At 44.8% G+C, this 21,033-nt stretch overlaps 1 protein-coding gene across 1 annotated transcript in view; it reads left to right on the top strand.

Annotated features, from left to right (window-relative positions):
* The first annotated feature begins 6,017 nt into the window (after positions 1-6,017).
* Positions 6,018-21,033, top strand: part of LOC101466228 (uncharacterized) — an 88,813-nt gene continuing 73,797 nt past the window's right edge. The window contains exons 1-3 of the mRNA XM_076876666.1: positions 6,018-6,382; positions 8,870-9,100; positions 16,405-16,430. Coding sequence (XP_076732781.1) covers positions 6,211-6,382; positions 8,870-9,100; positions 16,405-16,430 — 429 coding nt within the window. The 5' untranslated portion in view covers positions 6,018-6,210. The remainder of the gene's footprint in view (positions 6,383-8,869; positions 9,101-16,404; positions 16,431-21,033) is intronic.

A 21,033-nucleotide genomic window follows, 5' to 3' on the forward strand; every position in this document is an offset into this window, starting at 1 on the left:
TTTACTGAACTATTGTAATATTTGCTCCCAGTTCTTCTGTCCTCTTGGCCAACTTACTCTGACAAAAGACATTTTCAATGTTAATAAGATTTTTTTAACTGCATAAATAAAGGTTATATAAACGTTGCTGCCAAAAACTGATCGCGGCTTCTAGCTTGTTACACGAATGTTGTTTGTGGCTCAAGATGACTTTATGTCATCCATGAGGGAAGCATTTGACATGTTTCACATATTATAGCCCAACAAGTTTCTTATAGCAGTTTAAATACGAGCAATCAGTTTTTGGCACAACACCGGAGCAGCAGGCATGTCGTCTGTGTAGAAACGCTGTGTACACGGATGAGTGGAGAGCCAAAGGGACTTGGGCTGTAGCTCATTTTATGGATGAAAATAGGGTTTTATTAAAACATGAGACGTCCTGTGAGAAGTTTGATGTAAGATGATGCTCAGAGTGACAAAACACTAACCAAAGCCATCCCAGTCGCCCTGAGATCACTGATTAAAGAAGACACTGTGCACATTTCTCCTGGACGACTCTGCAGAGCTCACTTTGGTGACAGCAGGTTTACAAACAAGGCGATCAGAAATATTGTGATAAATGAAATCGGTCCTAACCAGGTTCAAAGAATTTATATAGAATAGAATAGAATAGAATTCAACTTTATTGTCATTGCACATGCACAGGTACAGGGCAACGAAATGCAGTTTGCATCCATCCAGAAGTGCTTTAGTGATATAGATATATTACAATATATATTAGCAATAATATAGATATGTGAGTATATTACAGAAATGGGTCTATTATGGTATGTTATAATGTACACGGTATGAAGTATGTTGTGAATATTCTATAACTATAAGTATGTACAGGCTATGGACAGGATATAAATATGAAAAACTATACAGAATATGAAATAAATAACTTTACAGAAATCTGAGATATACAGCTATACAGAAATGGGAACTATGCAAGTTGTAAACAGTTGTAGGATTAAAAATTATCGTATGTACAGAATGATTATTTACACAGAGCTATACAGTAGTGCAGTTAAGATAAGTGAGGGTGTAGATAGTTTCTACAGAGGCTATATAAAGTGCTAGTGGTTGTGAGTGGTGGTTCAGTCCATGTTATTATTGTGTTTGAGGGTACAGTTGTCCATTGTGGGTGTGTGTATGTTCAGTCCATGAGTTTAACGTGGGTCAGATGTCAGGAGGCAGAGTTCAGGAGTCTGACAGCTGTGGGGAAGAAGCTGTTCCGGTACCTGGTGGTCTTAGTCCGGAGGCTCCTGTAGCGCCTCCCAGAGGGCAGGAGGGTGAAGAGTCCATGTGATGGGTGACTGGGGTCTTTGATGATTTTCCCAGCCCTTTTCAGACACCGCTTCCTGTAGATGTCTTTTATGGCAGGAAGTGGTGCTCCGGCAATGCGCTGGGCAGTTTTCACGACCCTCTGCAACGCCTTCCGGTCCGAGGCAGAGCAGTTCCTGTACCAGACTGTTATACAGTTGGTCAGGATGCTCTCGATGGTGCAACGATAGAAGTTCACCAGGATGTCTGAGGACAGGTGGTTCTTCCTCAGAGTCCTCAAGAAGAAGAGGCGCTGGTGAGCCTTCTTGACCAGCTTGGAGCAGTTGGTCGTCCAGGTGAGATCCTCGGAGATGTGGACTCCCAGGAACTTGAAGCTGCTCACACGCTCCACAGCCGTCCCCTTAATGTGGATGGGTGGATGTGGGTCAGCATTCCTCCTGTAGTCCACGATGAGCTCCTTGGTCTTCTCGGCGTTGAGCAGCAGGTTGTTTCTGTCGCACCACTCAGCCAGACGATCCACCTCCTCCCTGTAGGCGGCCTCATCGTTGTCACTGATGAGACCAATCACCGTGGTGTCATCTGCAAACTTAATGATGGTGTTGGAACCATCAGCAGGTCTGCAGTCGTGGGTGAAGAGGGAGTAGAGGAAAGGGCTCATCACACAGCCTTGTGCTACACCGGTGTTCATCGTGATTGTAGATGAGCAGCGGTTATCCAGCCGGACATGTTGGGGGCGGTTGGTCAGGAAGTCCAGTAACCATTTGCAGATGAGGGAACTGATGCCCAGGCCTGTCAGTTTCCTGATGAGCTGTGAGGGGTGGATTGTATTGAATGCTGAACTGAAGTCTATAAACAGCATTCTGGCGTAGGTGTTGTTGTTGTCCAGGTGTGAGAGGACAGAGTGAAGTGCGATGGAGACTGCATCCTCTGTGCATCCTCTGTGCATCCTCTGTGTATTCTAAAAGAATTTGAATCCAAGGAGGTTAAGGTGATAAGAAGAAAGTATATTTCACTTCCCCTTAAAGTAAAAGAGGTTAACTTTAAAGTCATAAATGAGATTTACCCAGATGATGTCAGGAGGCCTCCTCTCTATCTCAGCTGCACATCATGATTTTCTTTGTTGTTCACACCGTTTGTCTCCGTTTCGACATCGACCTTTCTTTTGCTTTTTGTTTATTTCTCCTGCTGTGATGCTCACTGTACATTTTAGATGCATGGATAACTAATGTTCATATTGTTGTCGACAAATAAAGTTTATTTAAAAAAAACAAAAAACAAAACTCAGGGTTTCCTGCTTAGGAGTGGGTGGGGCTTCACCTCTTCTTGTTCCTGATTGGCTGCATCAGTCATGTTCCAGCTGTTGTTGGTTCTCGTGTCACCTGGTGATGTTCGTCCACATCAGCCCTCTGTGATGACATCCAGGAGTTTATAAGATAAGATAAGATAAGATAAGATAACCTTTATTAGTCCCACACGTGGGAAATTTGTTTTGTCACAGCAGGAAGTGGACAGTGCAAAAGTTATGAGGCAAAAATTAGAATACAATAAGAATAAATACAGTACACAACTGTACAGAATAGAATAAAATAAAATACTATATACAGTAGAATAAAATAAAATAAATATACAATAAGATAAAAATAGAATACAAATACAAATGCTATATACAACTGAGTAAAAATACAACGATGACAGAAAGGATTATTGCACTTAGTATTATTGCATATGTATGGATGTGTGTGCTTGATCAGTTAAAGTCTTTATTATGGAGTCTGACAGCAGTGGGGAGGAAAGACCTGCAAAATCTCTCCGTCCCACACCGTGGGTGCCGCAGTCTCCCACTGAAGGAGCTGCTCAGTGCTGTCACAGTCTGCTGCATGGGGTGGGAGATGTTGTCCATCAGGGATGACAGCTTAGCCGCCGTTCTCCTGTCACTCACCACCTCCACTGGGTCCAGAGGGCATCCTAGAACAGAGCTGGCCCTTCTGATCAGCCTGTTCAGTCTCTTCCTGTCCCCAGCAGAGATGCTGCCGCCCCAGCAGACCACACCATAAAAGATAGCAGAAGCCACCACAGAGTCATAGAAGGTCTTCAGGAGTGGGCCCTCCACTCCAAACGACCTGAGTCTCCGCAGCAGGTACAGCCTGCTCTGCCCTTTCCTGTAGATCTTACGTTTCCAATAATTACAGAAGGAAGAGATGGTCGATAACGTCTCCTTCTCGGGCGACGGCGCTCCTTCCCAGCACGACACCCCCGTCTTTTCCTCCTCAGCTCGCTGGGAATATCGGGTCTGTCCGCCGGCAGTACCGCTGCAGGACTCAGCGCTAACAGCTGATCCTTACTGTAAACAAAGGATCCCTGCTCTGGGTCCCCAGACACGGGTGAAAAAAGTAGAAATAAACTGAGAAAAACGACCAGGACTAGCACAAAACGGTAGAACATGGTTGCAGAGTCTAATTACTAGTGATGGCCCGCTTGAAGCTGACGCTCCGGAGCATGTGTCGAAAAAAACAACACACTGGTTCAGAAGCACTGTGTCGAGGCTTGCTTCGTTTGGCAAAAGTCACATGACCAGTGACGTCCGAAGCTTCATTACGCACGTAACTGCTTCGGTACCTGATTCAAACGGATATAAGGAAGTGAATCATCCACGGGATTCGTGGAGTGTGTTGATGGTGACAGAGAGCGACGAGGTGATCATTCCACTGACAGATATGGAGCCAGCGAGGAAGAGAGGACGTTCTGGCGTGTGGGAATATTTTGAGTTGATTTTGCTCAATTCATTTTATCTGCCGAAGTGAAAAACTTGAAATGTCCAAAATCATGTTTTCATAATGGAAATATCATTACAGCATATGACTTTAGGAACACTTCCATGTGAATTAAAGCTAATGAAGACTACAACAATGTATTTGACACTATACGTACATTACATTGCTACAGTTTAGAAAATCATTTTGTTTATTGTTTTTAGGTGATAGTCTGCAGGACCCAGGAATACCTGCATATCTACCAACTTGCAGTGTAGTTCCTGCACTCCACAGCCTCTTCTGTTCCATGCAAGTGGATTTTCTCCAGGGCAGGAGAAACTATTTCTAAGAAAAGAAACAGACTCAGCCAGCGCACAGTAACACTAATCCTCTTTTTAAATGTAAATAACAAAAGGGCTACCTGACATAGATCATGTTTTTACTTTGCAAGTTCTTGATTAGGGGTGGGTTTTGATTATCGCTTTTCTGATTACAATCCATGCTAAATTGAATAAAGTGATATTGATTCATTAAAATCCCGTGTCGATTTGTAAATTAACGTTATTATGCCTGAAACGCCAGCATCTCAGGTTAAACCTCACAACATGTCGTCAAACACCATACAGCTAAAACAGTAACTGGGAGCAGGTTTACGGATTCTGCATACAAACGTGAACACAGAGCGCGGACCCGACGCGTCAGAGTCAGATTTTGATGTGTCGGCGGGTCCGCGCTGTGTTTGCCTCTTTTTTCTTCGCTGGCTTCTGCAGCTGCAGGTTTCATAACTCTCTGTTTACATCTCTAATTAAGTCTCACATGTGTCAGCTTTCTTTTAATAGATACGAAATTATGGATATATACTGTTAAATGATCAGACTTGTAATATTTCTGACTGAGGCAAAACTTTCCAGATTCCAATCAAATTGAATCGGATCCTGTATCGAATCAAAATGATTCTACAAATCAGTGACGATGCAGCCGTACTCAGCTTCCTAAGCATTTTCCCTTTCCAGTTCACAATCAATCCCACCCCTAGGTCAAAAATATGTATAGGACAATTGGCCTAATCTAATATTTTGTATGAACCTGTCCAGCTGTCCAGTGATTAAACGACAAGTAGATGGAGGCAGGACTCCACAGCAGGGGCATACTCCATAATGTGCTGTGTGTTATCATATGTATAATGTATATATTGCTCACTTATTGTATTTACCAACATCAAGGAGTTATGAGCAAAGAAAGGCCACACCATAGTGCATGTTTAAATAAATGTATTAAATAAATAAATGTTTAAATAGGGAAAGTTTATTGATCAAAATGTATTACGCAAATACGCATTACATTTTTTCAGCCCCCCAATCGAGAAAACAAAACCAATTACATGTTCAAAGCAACGGAACGGTGGCCCAATATCAGAGAGAACTCCACTCTTGAGTGAGCAGCGATGATTGAGCAGTCCGTTTTATTTTGCAGATTCAAGCTGCTCTTCAAAAGTTTCACCACCAGATGTCACCGGAGAGGACTGTGTTGAAAAGCTTCGAGTAATGAACCGTTTTTCAATACAAGCTTCAGTGCTTCGGAAAGCTTCATTTGGCCATCACTACTAATTACTAATACGTTAGTTATAAAAAAAATTACGAGAAAAAAGATAAGAAAGAAAGAAACTCAGAATGAGCAGAGCTGCTGTAACAGGCTGCCACACTTCTTAAACACATTTGTGTTTAAGAAGCTTAAAAGCTGCGTTTCGTTTCATTTGCTTCATTTTCAGATGAAACCTCATCAGACTCCTTTAACCAAAACCAGGACAGACCGCTGCACACGACAAGCACCACCCTGTTTTCAGACAGACCCCTCTCTAAAGGTCAAAGTGACCTGGTTCCTCTGTGAACTTTAAACCACACCTGTCACTCTGTGTCCTGAATCAGCAGATATCAAACAGCTGACAATAGTAAACAACAGTCTCCACCCAGCTGATCGTGACGACACAGAGGGCGGAGGCAGAGGGCTGATCACAGGACAGGATCCAAGCATGAGAAACAGCTGGGACACATGGGAACAGCGGAAGTAAACAAAGAAAGGCGGAAGTATTGTTCACTTTCCTCGCGTGTGGCCGAGCTGAGTGTGTGAGCTGAGTGTGTGAGCCGCGGCAGCAACGATGCCTTCAGTTCAGTATCTGAGAGAGTTCATCAACGAGCGACTAACTGCTGCTGCTGAACAAATATTCTTGGAGTTTGAAAAAACGATCGTCCAGTACGAGGAAGAGATCGACCGTCAGCGCAGACTGCTGGATATCACCTGGAAACCCCAAATCAAGCTGCACAGGACAGGTGAGTGTGAATGAGCATGCGTGGACTGGCGGAGGATCTTCATCGTTAGCTAACAAAGGAAACGTGTCGCTGAGCACGTGGAAGCGCAAATGTTGCATTTTGAGAAAAAAAATATTTTGAGCAAAGAAAAGTTTAATTAATTTCTGCGTGCAGGAAATGAATTTCAGTGTTTGCTGTTATCCACATACACACAGTAACAGCGCCTCCGCTCAGATCTCTGGCTGTTACATCTCCAATCAGCTCCCTAGCTTACTGCATTCCGGAAACACGGTCCAGAATGAGGCTGGTCATCCGCATTCAGTAGTGATGTGGATACCAGTGATTTCCTTTCCGATACCAAGTAAAATTCAGGGCGGTATCGACGATACTGATCCGATACTCTTTACAAAAACTTATTTTATTTATTGTATCTCAAATTATAGCGTCATCATGATTACAGGACATCAGATTACTTGTTCTTATCACTTAATAATGCAGAGTGCATCATATGGAAATAAAAAAGTTGTGCTATTTGAACACGTTGCCTGCCTGCAGCACTAAAGGACTCCGTGAGAGACGTCTGTCTCGCCCCAGCAGCACCTGTCCCTGTCCTCCTCTTCAGTCTCAACATACGCGCGTCATATTCTGTGGTACGATTTACTCTGTGTTTGACAAGGTTAGTGATGTTGCCACAACCAAACATGCCAACCCTCCCGATTTTCCACCCGGACAACAAAATTGAAAAACCATATCCCAGAATTCATAGCGCGGCCCAGCCAATTCCAGTCTCCAACAACGGCGGCAGCGACTTAGTTTTAATATCACTCTTATTTCTCTTTCTGGGTCGCAAAAAACTTTTAACAAGTTTTCAGGCCAGAATGTAGCTGTGTGAACTTGAAACATCTGAGCCGACACGTCGTCTTCAAAGCCCCGCGGTCTGTCGCTACTCGGGTCAAACATGATGTATAAGTCACTTTGATAACTTAAAAATGTTGTTGGGCTTTTTCAGTGTTTCATTTGTTCGTGAGTAAATCGGTTTGGCTGAGATTAAAGTTATTGGATTAAATTAAACTTTATTAATCCCTCGGGAGGGTTCCTGCGGGGTTTCACACAGCTGATAAAACAGAAGAGTTTACGTCAGCGCCCGGTTATATTTAGACAGCAAGGAGCGGACGGCAGCTTCACTCCACCGAGGGCGCTCGTGGAGCACGTATGCCCGCAACACCTCACTTTTCTGCCACATGTATCCAAACCACGTCTCAGCTGTTTGTGGAGGTAAACTACGTCCACACGTGACTCCGACTACGCTCAGCCGTTGTTGTGAGTGCGCACGCGGCGAGACATTTCCACAGCCGTATTTCACTCATGACTATGAAAGGCGGAAGTAGTTCCTTTGAATGTAGACAATCCGAATGTTATAGTTTCTTTCCACTGTGTTGCTGTTAATGATAAACTACAAATTTACCTTAAATTACTAAAATATCGATATTTTAATGTGAGAATCGATTCTAGAGCAGCGGTCTTCAACCTTTTTTGCGCCACGGACCGGTTTATGCCCGACCGGTCTTTAAGGTGTCGCGGATAAATACAACAAAATAAAACTAGTACCAGTACCGAAAAAAAGAAAATTTATTCATAACACACGTGAAAAGACCCAGGAAAACCAAGTTAACGATAAAAACGATAACAAAATAACGCTGAAAACCGATAAAAACCCTGAAAACTGTACATTTCACACCTGAGCCTCAACTCTCACGGCCCGGTACCAAACGACTCACGGACCAGTACCGGTCCGAGGCCCAGGGGTTGGGGACCCCTGTTCTAGAACATAAATGACTGGTATCGGAGGAATCGATATCTCAGGATCGATACGCACATCACCAGCATTCATAAGATCCGGTGTTAGAGGCGCTCAGCTGCATGGGCGAACACGTGATCCCACCCTGGCTGACATCACAGGGGGCAGATATCCCGCTTCCCCAGTTAACCTGCATCTCGTGATGATTCTCCCAGTAAGAGAGAATCCTCACCATGTATCCAGGAACAGGTTTCCTGTGGTTTGCTCGATCAAAGGCATTAATGAAACACATGAGGATAGATGAATATGTGACCCTATACAAACCGACTGTTTCAATACGCAGCACTGAGTCTGGATGGATGCTGTGAATCACAGGGTGCTAGGACAGGAGCTAGCCTTAGACTAGCATGCTTTAAATGTTCTTTACTGTCAGAGAACCTTTGAATGGTTTGATTTAACGATTCCAGCTGAGTGTGAGCTACAGCTGAGCTTATATGAAAACTTGCATGTGCACTTAGAAAAGGCTTGAAATGCCTCAAACTTCATGCAGGCTCAGGTCTGTCTTGTCTTAGAAAAACTCAGTTTTCCAACAAAACCTGGTCACACAATCATGTTATGAGTCAGGTCAACAGTTTCCCACCTTTAGAATTATTATTATTTAAAATCATTCCATTAGTTATGTTTTTCTTTTATCCCTTTTGTTGCTCCAGAACTTAGACAGAACTGTGACATTAACCAGGAGAGGAGCTCCAGTGTGGAGCAGGAGGAACCAGAAGCTCCACAGATTAAAGAGGAACAGGAGGAACTGTGCAGCAGTCAGGAGGGAGAGCAGCTGGGACTGAAGGAGGAGCCTGAAGTTCATAATGATCCTGTGCAGTACGAGGAAGAGATGGAGCGTCAGCGCAGACTGCTGGATGTCACCTGGAAACTCCAAATCAATGGTAAATGGCCTGTATTTGTAGCGCTTTGCTTAGTGCCTAAGGGCCCCAAAGCGCTTTACGCTACATTCAGTCATCCACACACACAAAGCTGCACAGGACAGGTGAGCGTCCCTCTGAGGGAGCATCCTGATCACAGCTCTGTGGGACATGAAAGCTGCAGAGATGTTTCAGGAGGACAGAAGGTGGATGTGTGACTCCTCGACCAGTCGTCGCTGTTGTTACTAGTCGGTACCAGACGTAGTCGTTTAATCTGATCGTTACAGTTTTAATAACTGATGTCGTTCAAGTTTTGTGTCCTAATGTTCTGCAGCCATCTGCCACCAGGTGGCGCTTCGCTGTTGAGATCGCCTGATGTTTCTGTGAACAGAATGAGATCGCAGATACAGGCGGTGCAAATGGACAGGCTCCGCCTCCGCGGTCGGCGAACAGTTCATTCATCCGTGGGCCGCTGCTCCTCCACAGTGAAAGGAGACGGCTAAGGCCGTCGGCTCCTGGGTGAGGCGTTCTGTCTGGGCGTCTCCTACCTGTAGGAGGCCCTGGAGTAGACACGCCGGAGAGGCGCCATCTCTCTGAGGCCTGGAGCGCCTCCACGTCTCCCCAGATACGCAGGAGGAGGCGGTGAAAGCGAGGTCCGAGCTGCCCTGCTGCCCCCGCCACCCGACTTCAGACGAACAGTAGAAAACGTCTGCGTGATTTATTGTTATTTCAGACGCAGCGGTGGAGTTTCCAAACAGCTCACGCTGCGCCGTGGGCCATCAGTTCAGTTTTCACAGCTTAGTCTGTCACAGTTTAATAAGACGTGTTTGTAGTGACATGCTGTCATGTTTAAGCGCAGTTGAGCGCCACGACTGATTCATGAACAGCGTGATGAATGCCTTCATGTTAGCGTTAACGTGTTCTCCGTGTCTGAGTGCTTCTTAGTTTTGGATTCGTCGCTTGGTCTCCTCGTTTCGCTGAATTCGTCACCAGGAAGGTTCCTGGTTTTAAGGGTTACAAAGGCACTGCGTACATCGCCATGGTAACTGATGGACTGTTGCATGGTAACTAAGAGAGCATTCAGGGTCACCTGATCCAGGACTAACTTTAAGCACTGTTCAAAGCTGACACTCAGGGCTGGATAATCTTAAAAGTCGAGGGTGTCTGTCTCCTGAGGGGCGTATTGGCAAGAATCCGGTGATCCAATATGTATCCTGATACAGGGTAGACGATACGCTGCGATACTAAAAGCCAGACGATGTTTGTGAAATTAAACTCGCAGTAAACAGTCCAAACTGTTAAATGATGACATGAAACATCTGAAACAAAAACACTCCAAGTTCAAAATGAACGGAGAAATTAACTTCGGCCTTATTAGAAGTCGTGTCAGCTAAAGAAACAAAAACTGCTTGACTGAAATATCAACTATTTCTTTAACATGAACACAGTAACCGTGTCACACTGAGGTCTATGATTGTAAAGTGCTTATCCAAACACTGCTCAGTGGAGCATCAACACAAAGCACTTTTCATGTGACCTTAACAGAAACAAATATGAATCAAAAATGAAACTGCTTGAAGAATCCAAGCAAACATTAACAATGTAAAGTGCTATTAAAGTCAAGTGCTAATAAAATAAAGTACAGCCCTGCAGTGTCCATCCGTGGAGCACTTTTAGTACAACCTGAAAAAGAGAATTTCCTCTTTTAAATAAAAGTGCTCATGAGACTCAACCAAAATATCAAACATCTCAGATCTGAGGTTTTACATGTTGCAGTGTTTTCTCAGTGATTTCCACATTTTTGTGCAGGAATACAAGCGGATCGACACGCTCTCAGGACACTTCTCTGTGCATTTACTGTCTGCTGCAGAGAGAAAGCTCCCTCTGGCCCTACCAACCGGCTGTTTCATCGCCTGCGTGTATGCACATGTCGGTGCTTTGGTTTGAAGCCGAACTGATTATCCAGGGAAGCGATGAACACACAATCTAGCACCGTCGATAAAATACTGTCCAGTGCAATCGGCCTGTAATTATCCACACAGCTCACTTTTGCAGCTTTGTCCTTGGCACAAGTAAAATACACATCATTGAGTCTGGTAGTATGTCACAAGCTTGGCATGAAGAGGAGCCATCATGGACAGGCCAATCATGGCATGTTCTCCTCTGACATCACCAGGGTGGCGTCCTTCATAGGCTTCAGCGCCCTGACAGCTTCTGCACATGTGATGTCAATTTATTTTTCGCTCTTCCTGACTTCTGCAGAAAGCAGAGCCGCACAGATGGCTGGTTGCTGTTCTAAAAATTGTTCTATCACATCATAGGAGCTGTTCCATCCCGTTCAATCCCATTCAGCCCCAGCGTCAGTTAGTAACGCTGCAATGTGCTCACCTGTGTGACTGTCATGCATGGCTCTGAGTACATGAGGCTGAAGGCTCCACTGGTCCGTTATGTGCTGTAACAGTCACGTACGATTCAGCGGCTCTCGAAGTCCAAGCGTCGCATGTCAGAGCAACTGTCTCTGCCGAGCTGAGGGAGTCCGGCACTGTCGCTTTGACTTTGGCAGAGCGATGTCCGTGATGTAACGGCGCTCCAGCGTTTTAATCACATTACGAAATCCTTTATTCTCCACAACACTCAGAGGGCGCATGTCTGTGCAAATAAGAACAAGTACTGACTGCCTTATTTTTGTTGCACGAGTTGAAGTTCCTGCTCCATGTTTGAAAAGTTAACTTCTTCAATTGTCCGTTGAGCGGGGTCGCCTCGTTTTAAAATTAGCATTTGACGCTGCGTCGCTATGGTGTCTACACACGTGTGTTCGTAAATCTGTTGTGTTACTGGAATATTTGACTCTGGTGGTGCAGATTTTACAGACTGCGTAGCTCTTGTCAAAGTCTTTACCGCCTTCTTTTGTCCTGAATCCAAAATAAGTCCACACATCAGCTTTGAAAGCCGCGGGCGCCGGCTGTATCCTCTGCTCTTCAGTCATCACCAGCGCTGGGTAAGGCACTTTAGTAACTTGGTTACATTACTAGTTATTTCTATCAAAAGTAACTCAGTTACTTCAAGTTACTTGTTACTTTCAAAGTAACTAGTTACTAGGGAAAGTAACTTTGGTTTTACTCAGAATTCTCTTGTTAACGTGCTGCTTCCCTAACTGGATACCCAGCCAGACTGCCAGTCTTCTAGCTCGCTTACATGTTAGCACTGTCCTGCCACACGTGCACTGTGCCACCTACCAACAGAAAGGAAAAAATCAAGTGCATATTCCCACGAGAAAAATCCCACGCCTGGACCGTGGTCGACTGCCGCCATGATTCTAGCCTACGTCACAGCGTCACGTGTGCTTTTCACATCCAACAGGAAAACTGCAGTCGTGGTGCTTCAGAATTCAACATTCTTCATTTGTCCCGTGCACGGTTATACAGGTGCAACACGCAGTGAAACGTGACCTGATGCGCTCCTCGACTGTGCAAAGAAAAGACAGACACAGAACTTTATATACAGTGAATGAGTACATACAAGGAGGACATTATGTGCAGCAAGTGGGCGAGTTATGTACATTATATAAATAGAAATAAAATAATCTGGAAATTTACAGCTTGTGTACACTGCGTGAGGAGGGTGTTAAAGTGTCTTGTGCTGTAGCGAGGCCAGAAGGATCAGGATGATGTGGTAACGAGTCCTGTCTCAGTCACTTAAGGATGATGGGGGGGATTCAACACACGAATGGCCTGAGGATAAAAACTCCTCGTGAGCCTCTTGTTCGGATGGTGTGGAACCGTCTGCCTGATTTCAGAAGCTGGACCAGTTCGTTGCTGGGATGGGACGGGTCCAGCATCTCCTGACGACTATGACTTTTGATTGTACTCAGAACTCGGAAATTCTGCCCTCAGAGTAGGAAGATGTAGGAAACACCAGACTGCAGATGAGCTGCACACAGTGCTGGACTGGGACAAAAACTGGGCCCGGCGTTTTGACTGGAGACCAGCCGCCATTATAGGAAAAATCCCGAAGCCTTTGAATGAAACGCTGTGGTGACTGTGATGTACAGTCTTGTTGGTATATGTGTGATTTCTATACATTTTACGTCAGATAAAAACTTTGGTTGTAAGATTCAGATAATTATTTAATAACAGACATTTTAAATGAGAATAAGAAAGTATGTCTTTGTGCCCCCCTCTCCCTGTTAATGCCCTACCTGCCCCCCTGCACAGTTACCAGCTGTCAGCTGCTTAGAAAAGGATCCTGGTGTTATTTGTGTCTCAGAAACAGTTCATAACTTCCCGCTGGTTTCCTCTTTCTGGTGCAAAGTGGGCGATAAATAAACAAGAGAGAAAAGCCGATCAGCTGATCATTGATCAGTTTCATGATTGAAGTAGTAACAGGAGAGGGAGGGTGAGAGAATGAGAGAAGAAGAAACAGCTGACAGTGTAAACACAGAATAACTCCAGCTTTGTGTCTTTTTCATTGTAGCTGAAGTCCGGGACAAACTGTTCCTTTTCAGCTCAACACGAAACGACGATTCTGTTTTTACGGGACTGTTGGCAACTCTACTAACGAACCTTATGAACAAAATAAAGTTCACTATCAGTAACATCATAGCACCCACCCAGCTGTATAGAAACTCCGTCATGCTAGCTAGTAGCAGTACGAGCTATTGTAACTGACTGTAAAAATTCAGCACAACGAAAATAAACTCCACCTAAACTTGGTTTATATCTGACCCGGATACACTGCAGGTCACAACTTCTTACCTGAAGTTCAGTTTAGAGCTGCCACGATTAATCGACTATTAAATCGTCGACGACTGATCTCCTGTTTTGGCTTCCCTTCATTGGCTTCCTGTTAAATCCAGAATTGAATTCAAAATCCTGCTCCTCACATACAAGGTCTTAAATAATCAGGCCCCATCTTATCTTAATGACCTTGTAGTACCATATCACCCTATTAGAGCACTTCGCTCTCGCTCTGCAGGCCTACTTGTTGTTCCTAGAGTATTTAAAAGTAGAATGGGAGGCAGAGCCTTCAGTTTTCAGGCCCCTCTTCTGTGGAACCAGCTTCCAGTTTGGATTCAGGAGACAGACACTATCTCTACTTTCAAGATTAGGCTTCAAACTTTCCTTTTTGCTAAAGCATATAGTTAGGGCTGGACCAGGTGACCCTGAATCCTCCCTTAGTTATGCTGCAATAGACGTAGGCTGCCGGGGATTCCCATGATGCATTGAGTTTTTCCTTTCCAGTCACCTTTCTCACTCACTATGTATTAACAGACCTCTCTGCATTGAATCATATCTGTTATTAACCTCTGTCTCTCTTCCACAGCATGTCTTTATCCTGTCTTCCTTCTCTCACCCCAACCGGTCGCAGCAGATGGCCCCGCCCCTCCCTGAGCCTGGTTATGCTGGAGGTTTCTTCCTGTTAAAAGGGAGTTTTTCCTTCCCACTGTCGCCAAAGTGCTTGCTCATAGGGGGTCATATGATTGTTGGGTTTTTTTCTCTGTATCTATGAAGCGCCTTGAGGCGACTTATGTTGTGATTTGGCGCTATATAAATAAAATTGAATTGAATTGATTTAATAGTCGACGCGTCGTTTGAAGCTTTGTAAGATCCCAAAAGACGCAGGAATAAGTAGCAGGATTTAAGAGTGTAATAACAGACTGAAACAGAAGATGGCAGCACTGCATGTACAAGGATGCCAGCTGCCGTTAAACCCCGAAGAAGAAGAAGCTGTGTCCCAGAATTCATAGCGCGGCCCAGCTTAGTTTCCAACAATGGCGGCAGCTAGCTAGTTTTAATATTACTCTTATTATTCTTTCTGGGTCACAAAATAAACGTTTAACATATTTTCAGGTAAGAATGTAGCTGTGTAAACCTCAAATATCTGCTCAGTTTATCAGGACACCGCATATTTTCAAAAGCGCTCCGACGTTTTCGGAGACGTCTGTTACCCACTAGCTCGATAGCTAGCCGGGGGCGAGGCTCACTAGAGCCGTGAGAACACCGGACTCCCGGCAAATCGTTTTCAAACCCACCGCCGTCTTTCACTACTCAGGTTAAACATGATATATGAGTCACTTAGATAACTTAAACATGTTGTTTGGCTTTTTTCAGTATTTTATTTGTTCCTGAGTAAATCGGTTTGGCTGAGATTAAAGTTATAGTTTTTACACAGCTGAATAAACATCAAGCAGACAGCTGATTATCAGAAGTGTGAGATGCTCCAGAATTTACTCCGGTGTCCTGTTATATTTTAGATAGCAAGGAGTTTATTAAACTTCACCGAAACAATCTGCAAATGTCATTAAAATTGAATAAACGATCATCTTGTCTTTATTGTTAGTTAGCACCTTAAACACTTAAAGCTGTAAGCTAATGATAGTTATATAAGAGCAGATGCTGCTGGTGCAGTAAGCTGTACGTTGGATGATCATCTGATTAGTCGACTATCACAATAATCGTTTGTGGTAGCCCTAGTTCAGTTCACTGCCTCGGGTCTCCCCTTCCCTCATCCACCTGCTGACTCTGTGGAAGCTCCGTCATAGCCACCACCAAACAACTGAGTTACTTTTACACATCTGCCAGCATCTGGCCAATCCACCACCTTTCACTTTTTTTTCACCTTTATACTGTTACGGGAAAAAAAAAAAAAGGAAAAAAAACCATCGGCCCACCGAGTCCAGCTATGGCTGCATATGTGTTTAGTAGTAATTTCTTTTTTTAGAGGGCTAGAAAAACAACCGTTTTCAAGGGCGTTGCCATATTGGAATCCCGAGTTCTCTGATGAGGCTAACCAGAACGCCATTTACTCGAGTGTGACATTATTCCCAGGTCTGTGTTCCAATTTAAGCCGAACGCAACACACAAAGTAACGAGTAACGAGCCTATCGAAATCCCAGTAACGATTAACGCGATCGTGATTTTGGCATAATAACCAGTTACCGTGCTCATTACCACAATAATAACTTAGTTACTGTAACGCGTTACTTAATAACGTGTTAGTCCCTAAACTGGTCATCAGTTAGCACAACTGGCCACACATCCACTGTTCTACTTTGGTTTTGGCAAACTAGACGCTTCTACAGTTATCGCGACACCTCGTTTTTCCGTCTACGTAAAGGCGGTAAAACTGCAAACTAGTGGCTGGAGTTTTAATTGCAACATACAAAAGAAATACACAGTAAATGCATGTAATTTTTTCAATTAAAAAAAAAATAGATAACACTGATTTTGAATATCGATTCAGTATTATTACACGAAATATCACGATATTTCAATGTATCGATATTTTCTTACATCCCTATGTCTCCTGAATCCTCTTTGTCCTTCCAGACCTCGGACAGCAGCACATCTGTAAGGAGGAGGAGGAGGAGGAGGTTCTCCCTGAGCAGCAGCTCTGGAACCAGGAGAGGACCAGTGTGGACCAGGAGGAACCAGAACCTCCACAGATTAAAGAGGAAGAGGAGGAACTGTGCAGCAGTCAGGAGGGAGAGCAGCTGGGACTGAAGGAGGAGCCTGGTACCTTCATGGTGACTGCTGCTGAGGAAGGAGAGCACAGTGAACCAGGAGGAGACGGGGAGCAGCTCCTCTGTGATGACTCTCCTCAAAGTGAAAGCACAGATGAAGAATCCAGCAAGTGTGAAGAGTCAGGGTTAAGTGAAACTGAGGAGCCGGTTCCAAAGAGACAAAAGAGAGACAGAAGTCGTGGTGTTGTAGAGAGCGCGCCTGTCTCAGAGAGTCCATGTAATGCTGCCACAGGTCGAAAGTCTGATGTTTCTAAGAATCAATCCCGGGGGAAAAAACACCATACCAATGTGAATTCACTTGTTTGCAAAATATGTGGGGGGAAATTTAGTAGAACCTATTTGGCTGTCCACATGAGACTTCACACAGGTGAGAAACCATATTCTTGTCATACATGTGGGAAACGTTTTAATCAAAGCAGTACTTTGCGTAGCCATGTGAGAACCCACACAGGTGAGAGACCTTATTCCTGCGATACATGTGGGAAAAGTTTCGGTCAGAGTGCTGCATTGTATATCCATAAGGCAGTTCACTCAGAAAGACTGTTTTCCTGTGATATATGTGGAAAAAGTTTCAGTCATAAAAACTATTTGCCCATCCACATGACCACTCACACCGATGAGAAGCCGTATGTTTGTGAAATATGTGGGAAAACGTTTGGTCACAGCTCTGTTTTTTACAGTCACAGGAAAATACACCAAAGTAGGGAATCGGTTTCTTGTGAAATATGCGGGAAAACATACTCAGAAAAAAGCGCTGTTAAACGCCACATGAGAACTCACACAGGGGAGAAACCGCATTCCTGTGAAATATGTGGGGCAAAATTCCGTGAATTGAAGAGTTTGAAAAGGCACAAGGAAAAGCACACGGGCGAAGGGCCGTATTCCTGTGACAAATGTGGGACGAGGTTCAAACGAGGCAATCACCTTTTCCTCCACATGGAAACGAAAATATGTGAGAAGCAGAGTTCCTCTGAAACAGGAGAAGAGTTTCAAAGAAATCATTCATCCACATGAGATGAATGATTTCTTTGGCAAGTTGTAGTAGAAATACCCGTGAACCGAAGCTTGAGGAACAAGCGTGTCATTTTTATGAGATTGGAGAAAAAACCCATAAATATGAGCACCAAACATTTTTTACTCTGGAGCTGTGATTCTGGTTTTATAATTTTTTTAAATTGAAAGTGAGCTCGTGAGGATGGGCAGGGGGAGGTGCTCTTCTTTCCCAGGTTCACAAATCGCATTGTTGTTATTTTGTCATTCTTTGTTCAAATGTGTGAACTTGATTGAAAAATATGTTGGCGTAGTGTTTGTTTGATGTCATGTTCCTGTTTGTGGTTTTATTGACACGCTGAAGCTGAAAAGCAGTTTTCGTTTGTTCTCATGCGTTTGTATTTTGTGATTTCATCAGCCTTCAGAGGTGATCCTAACAAACTGCCCCGGTGTAACCTGATGCCGTAGAACGTGCAGTGTAAATAAAGTTTGTTTCTCTCAGTTGCTGCCTGCTGTGGATTTATGATCCTTTGAAACAGCCTCCTCATAAAGCCTGTTTGAATGTGGAGACTGTGCAGTCAGAATGAAGCTTGCGGGAGGTTTTAATCTGAGTGTGGAGGAGGATGTGCTCTGACAGTAGGGATGGGTACCGGTGTCTGGTGCCATGATGGCACTGGTTCTGACATAAACGGTAGTAACCAGACCGAAAAGCAGCGCACATTTTGGTGCTTTATTTCGGTGCTTTTTTTTCCTGAGCTGTGATACACTTCTAGCCAATCATTTTACGTTTCCCAGGATAGTAGGCGGGGCCAGGTACGTACGTTCAGTTAGAGCAGAGCTACAGATTAAAAATGTCCAAGGCGAAGCGGTCAAAAGTCTGGCTGTACTTCACAGCAAAATATGCAAACTCAGCAGCAACAAGTGCTTTAAGCTGATACTGTGATACTGTCAAAGGAGGTAACACCAAGAATCCGATGAAACACCTGGCGACGCATAGCGTTTTTTTTTAAAAGCCAAGAAATGCGCCGTATTTGATAGCTTGCTGCGAGACCTCACACTGTGCACGTTGGGTGGGTTGCCAGTTATCGGACCCGGAGCAACATCCCCCAAAAACCCGAAGAGGAGAGTCCTGGCCCCTAGCCCTGCCAGTGTAGCAGAAATGATGAGGATGATGATGCAGCAGCAGCCGTTCTTCTCTGCGTGAGTAGCTTAATGTTCGTGTGTAATTTACGTTGAGTAGGCTAACCACGTTATTACATTAATGCATGTAAGGTCAACTAGCAAACATCATCATAGCTACATGCGGCTGTCTTCTTGTTTGATGGCAGATACTCCCTTCACCCTGGCCAAAAAGGCTAAAATGACCAAAGAAAAAGTGGAAAACAGTTAAACATGAGAGGTTTAGGACAAAGTTAGTGTTTTTTCCATTGTTTAAGCACTGCTTCCAGCCAAGAGTGATACCATATATGCCCCATAGCTGCAGAAAAGGCTAACATTGTTATCTTTTTACAAAAAACCAGCTGAACATGAGAGGTTTTTGGACAAAGTTTGTGTTCTCCATTCTTTAAGCACGGGTTTGAGCACCGTTTAAGCACCGGCACCGTTTCAAAAGTACCGATTTGGCACCGGTATCGGATAAAACCTAAACGATACCCATCCCTATCTGACAGTGCTGCAGTCACGAGCCTGTGCTTTTGAAACAGGTGCATTTAAAGAGGAGTGAGGAAGCTCATGGGAAACAAAGGCTTCTGCAGGTGGAAGCCACTGAAAAGTTTCTCACTAGTGTTGTTTTGTTAGGGTCGGTGTCACCACTTGTCGCGTGAGGTCATACCTGGATTCCACAGAGGTCGCACAGCCGACTCCTCCAGGTGTCGCATCGATATGAGTCAGTGGCAGAAAGTTTGCTTTGTCTTGCACTCTCAGGAGCACGGAGGAGGTTCCAGGAGAGCTGGACAGGGTCTTAGACGCCCTTTGACCATTATGAGGACCAACGTCTGCTGCTGTGTGCCACGATGCAAGATGAACACAGAGAGCTACGGTGTGACCTCGAGCGGGCTGTCGGTGTGACTGTGACCAAACCATCGGAAACAGGTTTAGTCACAAAGGTTTCAGGGGACCAGGCTTCAGACGAAGTAACAGAGTCTGGAGGGGAGACTGAGCCGGCACCGACATCAGGAAGACATTAAAATTAAAGGTGAGCCATTATTTTCTGCCCGGCTTCAAGAAGCTTCTGCTTTTCAAAGGTTCTAGAAAAATATCGTCTTTGTAAAACATTTTTAACTGACACCACTAAAAAGCATTAACTAGCTCGTTAACAGTGATGGGAATAACAGCGTTATTGAACTAATTACTATTCCTATTGTTACAACGCCGTTACAGGTACTAACAAGAATATGTGGTGCGGTCGTGCTACTATTTTTGAACAAACTGTGTTCAGCTTACTGCACCTTATATCAGCTGCAGGAAGTAGCTGTAAGTAATCTGGGCTGTCGCGCTCCCGCGGACGGTGATCACGATCACTGTCTAGCACAGGGGTGGGCAATCTCAGTCCACGAGGGCCGGTGTTCTGCAGGTTTTAGATGTGTCCTCGAACCAACACAGCTAATTTAAATGGCTGAATTAGCTCCTCAACATGTCCTGAAGTTCTCCAGGCCTGGTAACGAACTAATCATGTGATTCAGGTGTGTTGACCCTAGCACAACAGCAGTGCTGCTGTTTGACTGGTGCTGGTGGGGGGGGGGGGGGAGAGATGCTGTGCTCGCTGGCAGCTGAACAAAACTCATCTGCTGTAAATGTAATCGCACTGCATCTGTTTACAGCAAGTCTGCTCACGTGCAGTGAAGCTGTGTGTGTGTGTTACGAGGCGTGCTGTCAGCAGTGGCGGCGTGCAGCCCTCATTATTCTGTCGACACGCCTTGTACGGTAACCCAGCCTGTGTGAGTGTATGCGTGGCTCAGCGCCAAGCGTAAGGCGCCACTTTACGAGCAGGATGATCTCACCTCGACCCTCCTCTGAACACAGCGTGCATTCAGCAGCGTGTGCAGCTGTGAATGGAGGGCTTGTCTCAGAGACGCTGGGGTGGTGGCAGCAGATGCGCGCTTGTTATACTGGAGCTGTGACTTAATTCTGGAGGTCGTCTCCAGCTTTACCGCCAGCTGCGAGCCAGCCGACGGCAGCGTGGACTGTTGACGAGCTGCTCAGCTAACAAGACGCAACATGTGAGCGGAGCGGCGCGGTTGTACTGGAAGATTTTCCCTCTGATTGTGTTTCTCAGAGGTTTTGTGCACAGCAGAGATGTGATCGCGCTGTGTTTGACACCACAGATTTACAGAAGACTTTTTCTTTCTATCCTCATGCTGAGTCTCCACTGCAGCAGCTTAATAACAGAACAGAATAAATGCAAAGCTGAGCGTAGCTCTGCAGGGCTCACAGATCAGTCTGCACA

This window comes from Maylandia zebra, linkage group LG18, assembly GCF_041146795.1.
Source record: "Maylandia zebra isolate NMK-2024a linkage group LG18, Mzebra_GT3a, whole genome shotgun sequence".
NCBI classification, from domain to species: domain Eukaryota; kingdom Metazoa; phylum Chordata; class Actinopteri; order Cichliformes; family Cichlidae; genus Maylandia; species Maylandia zebra.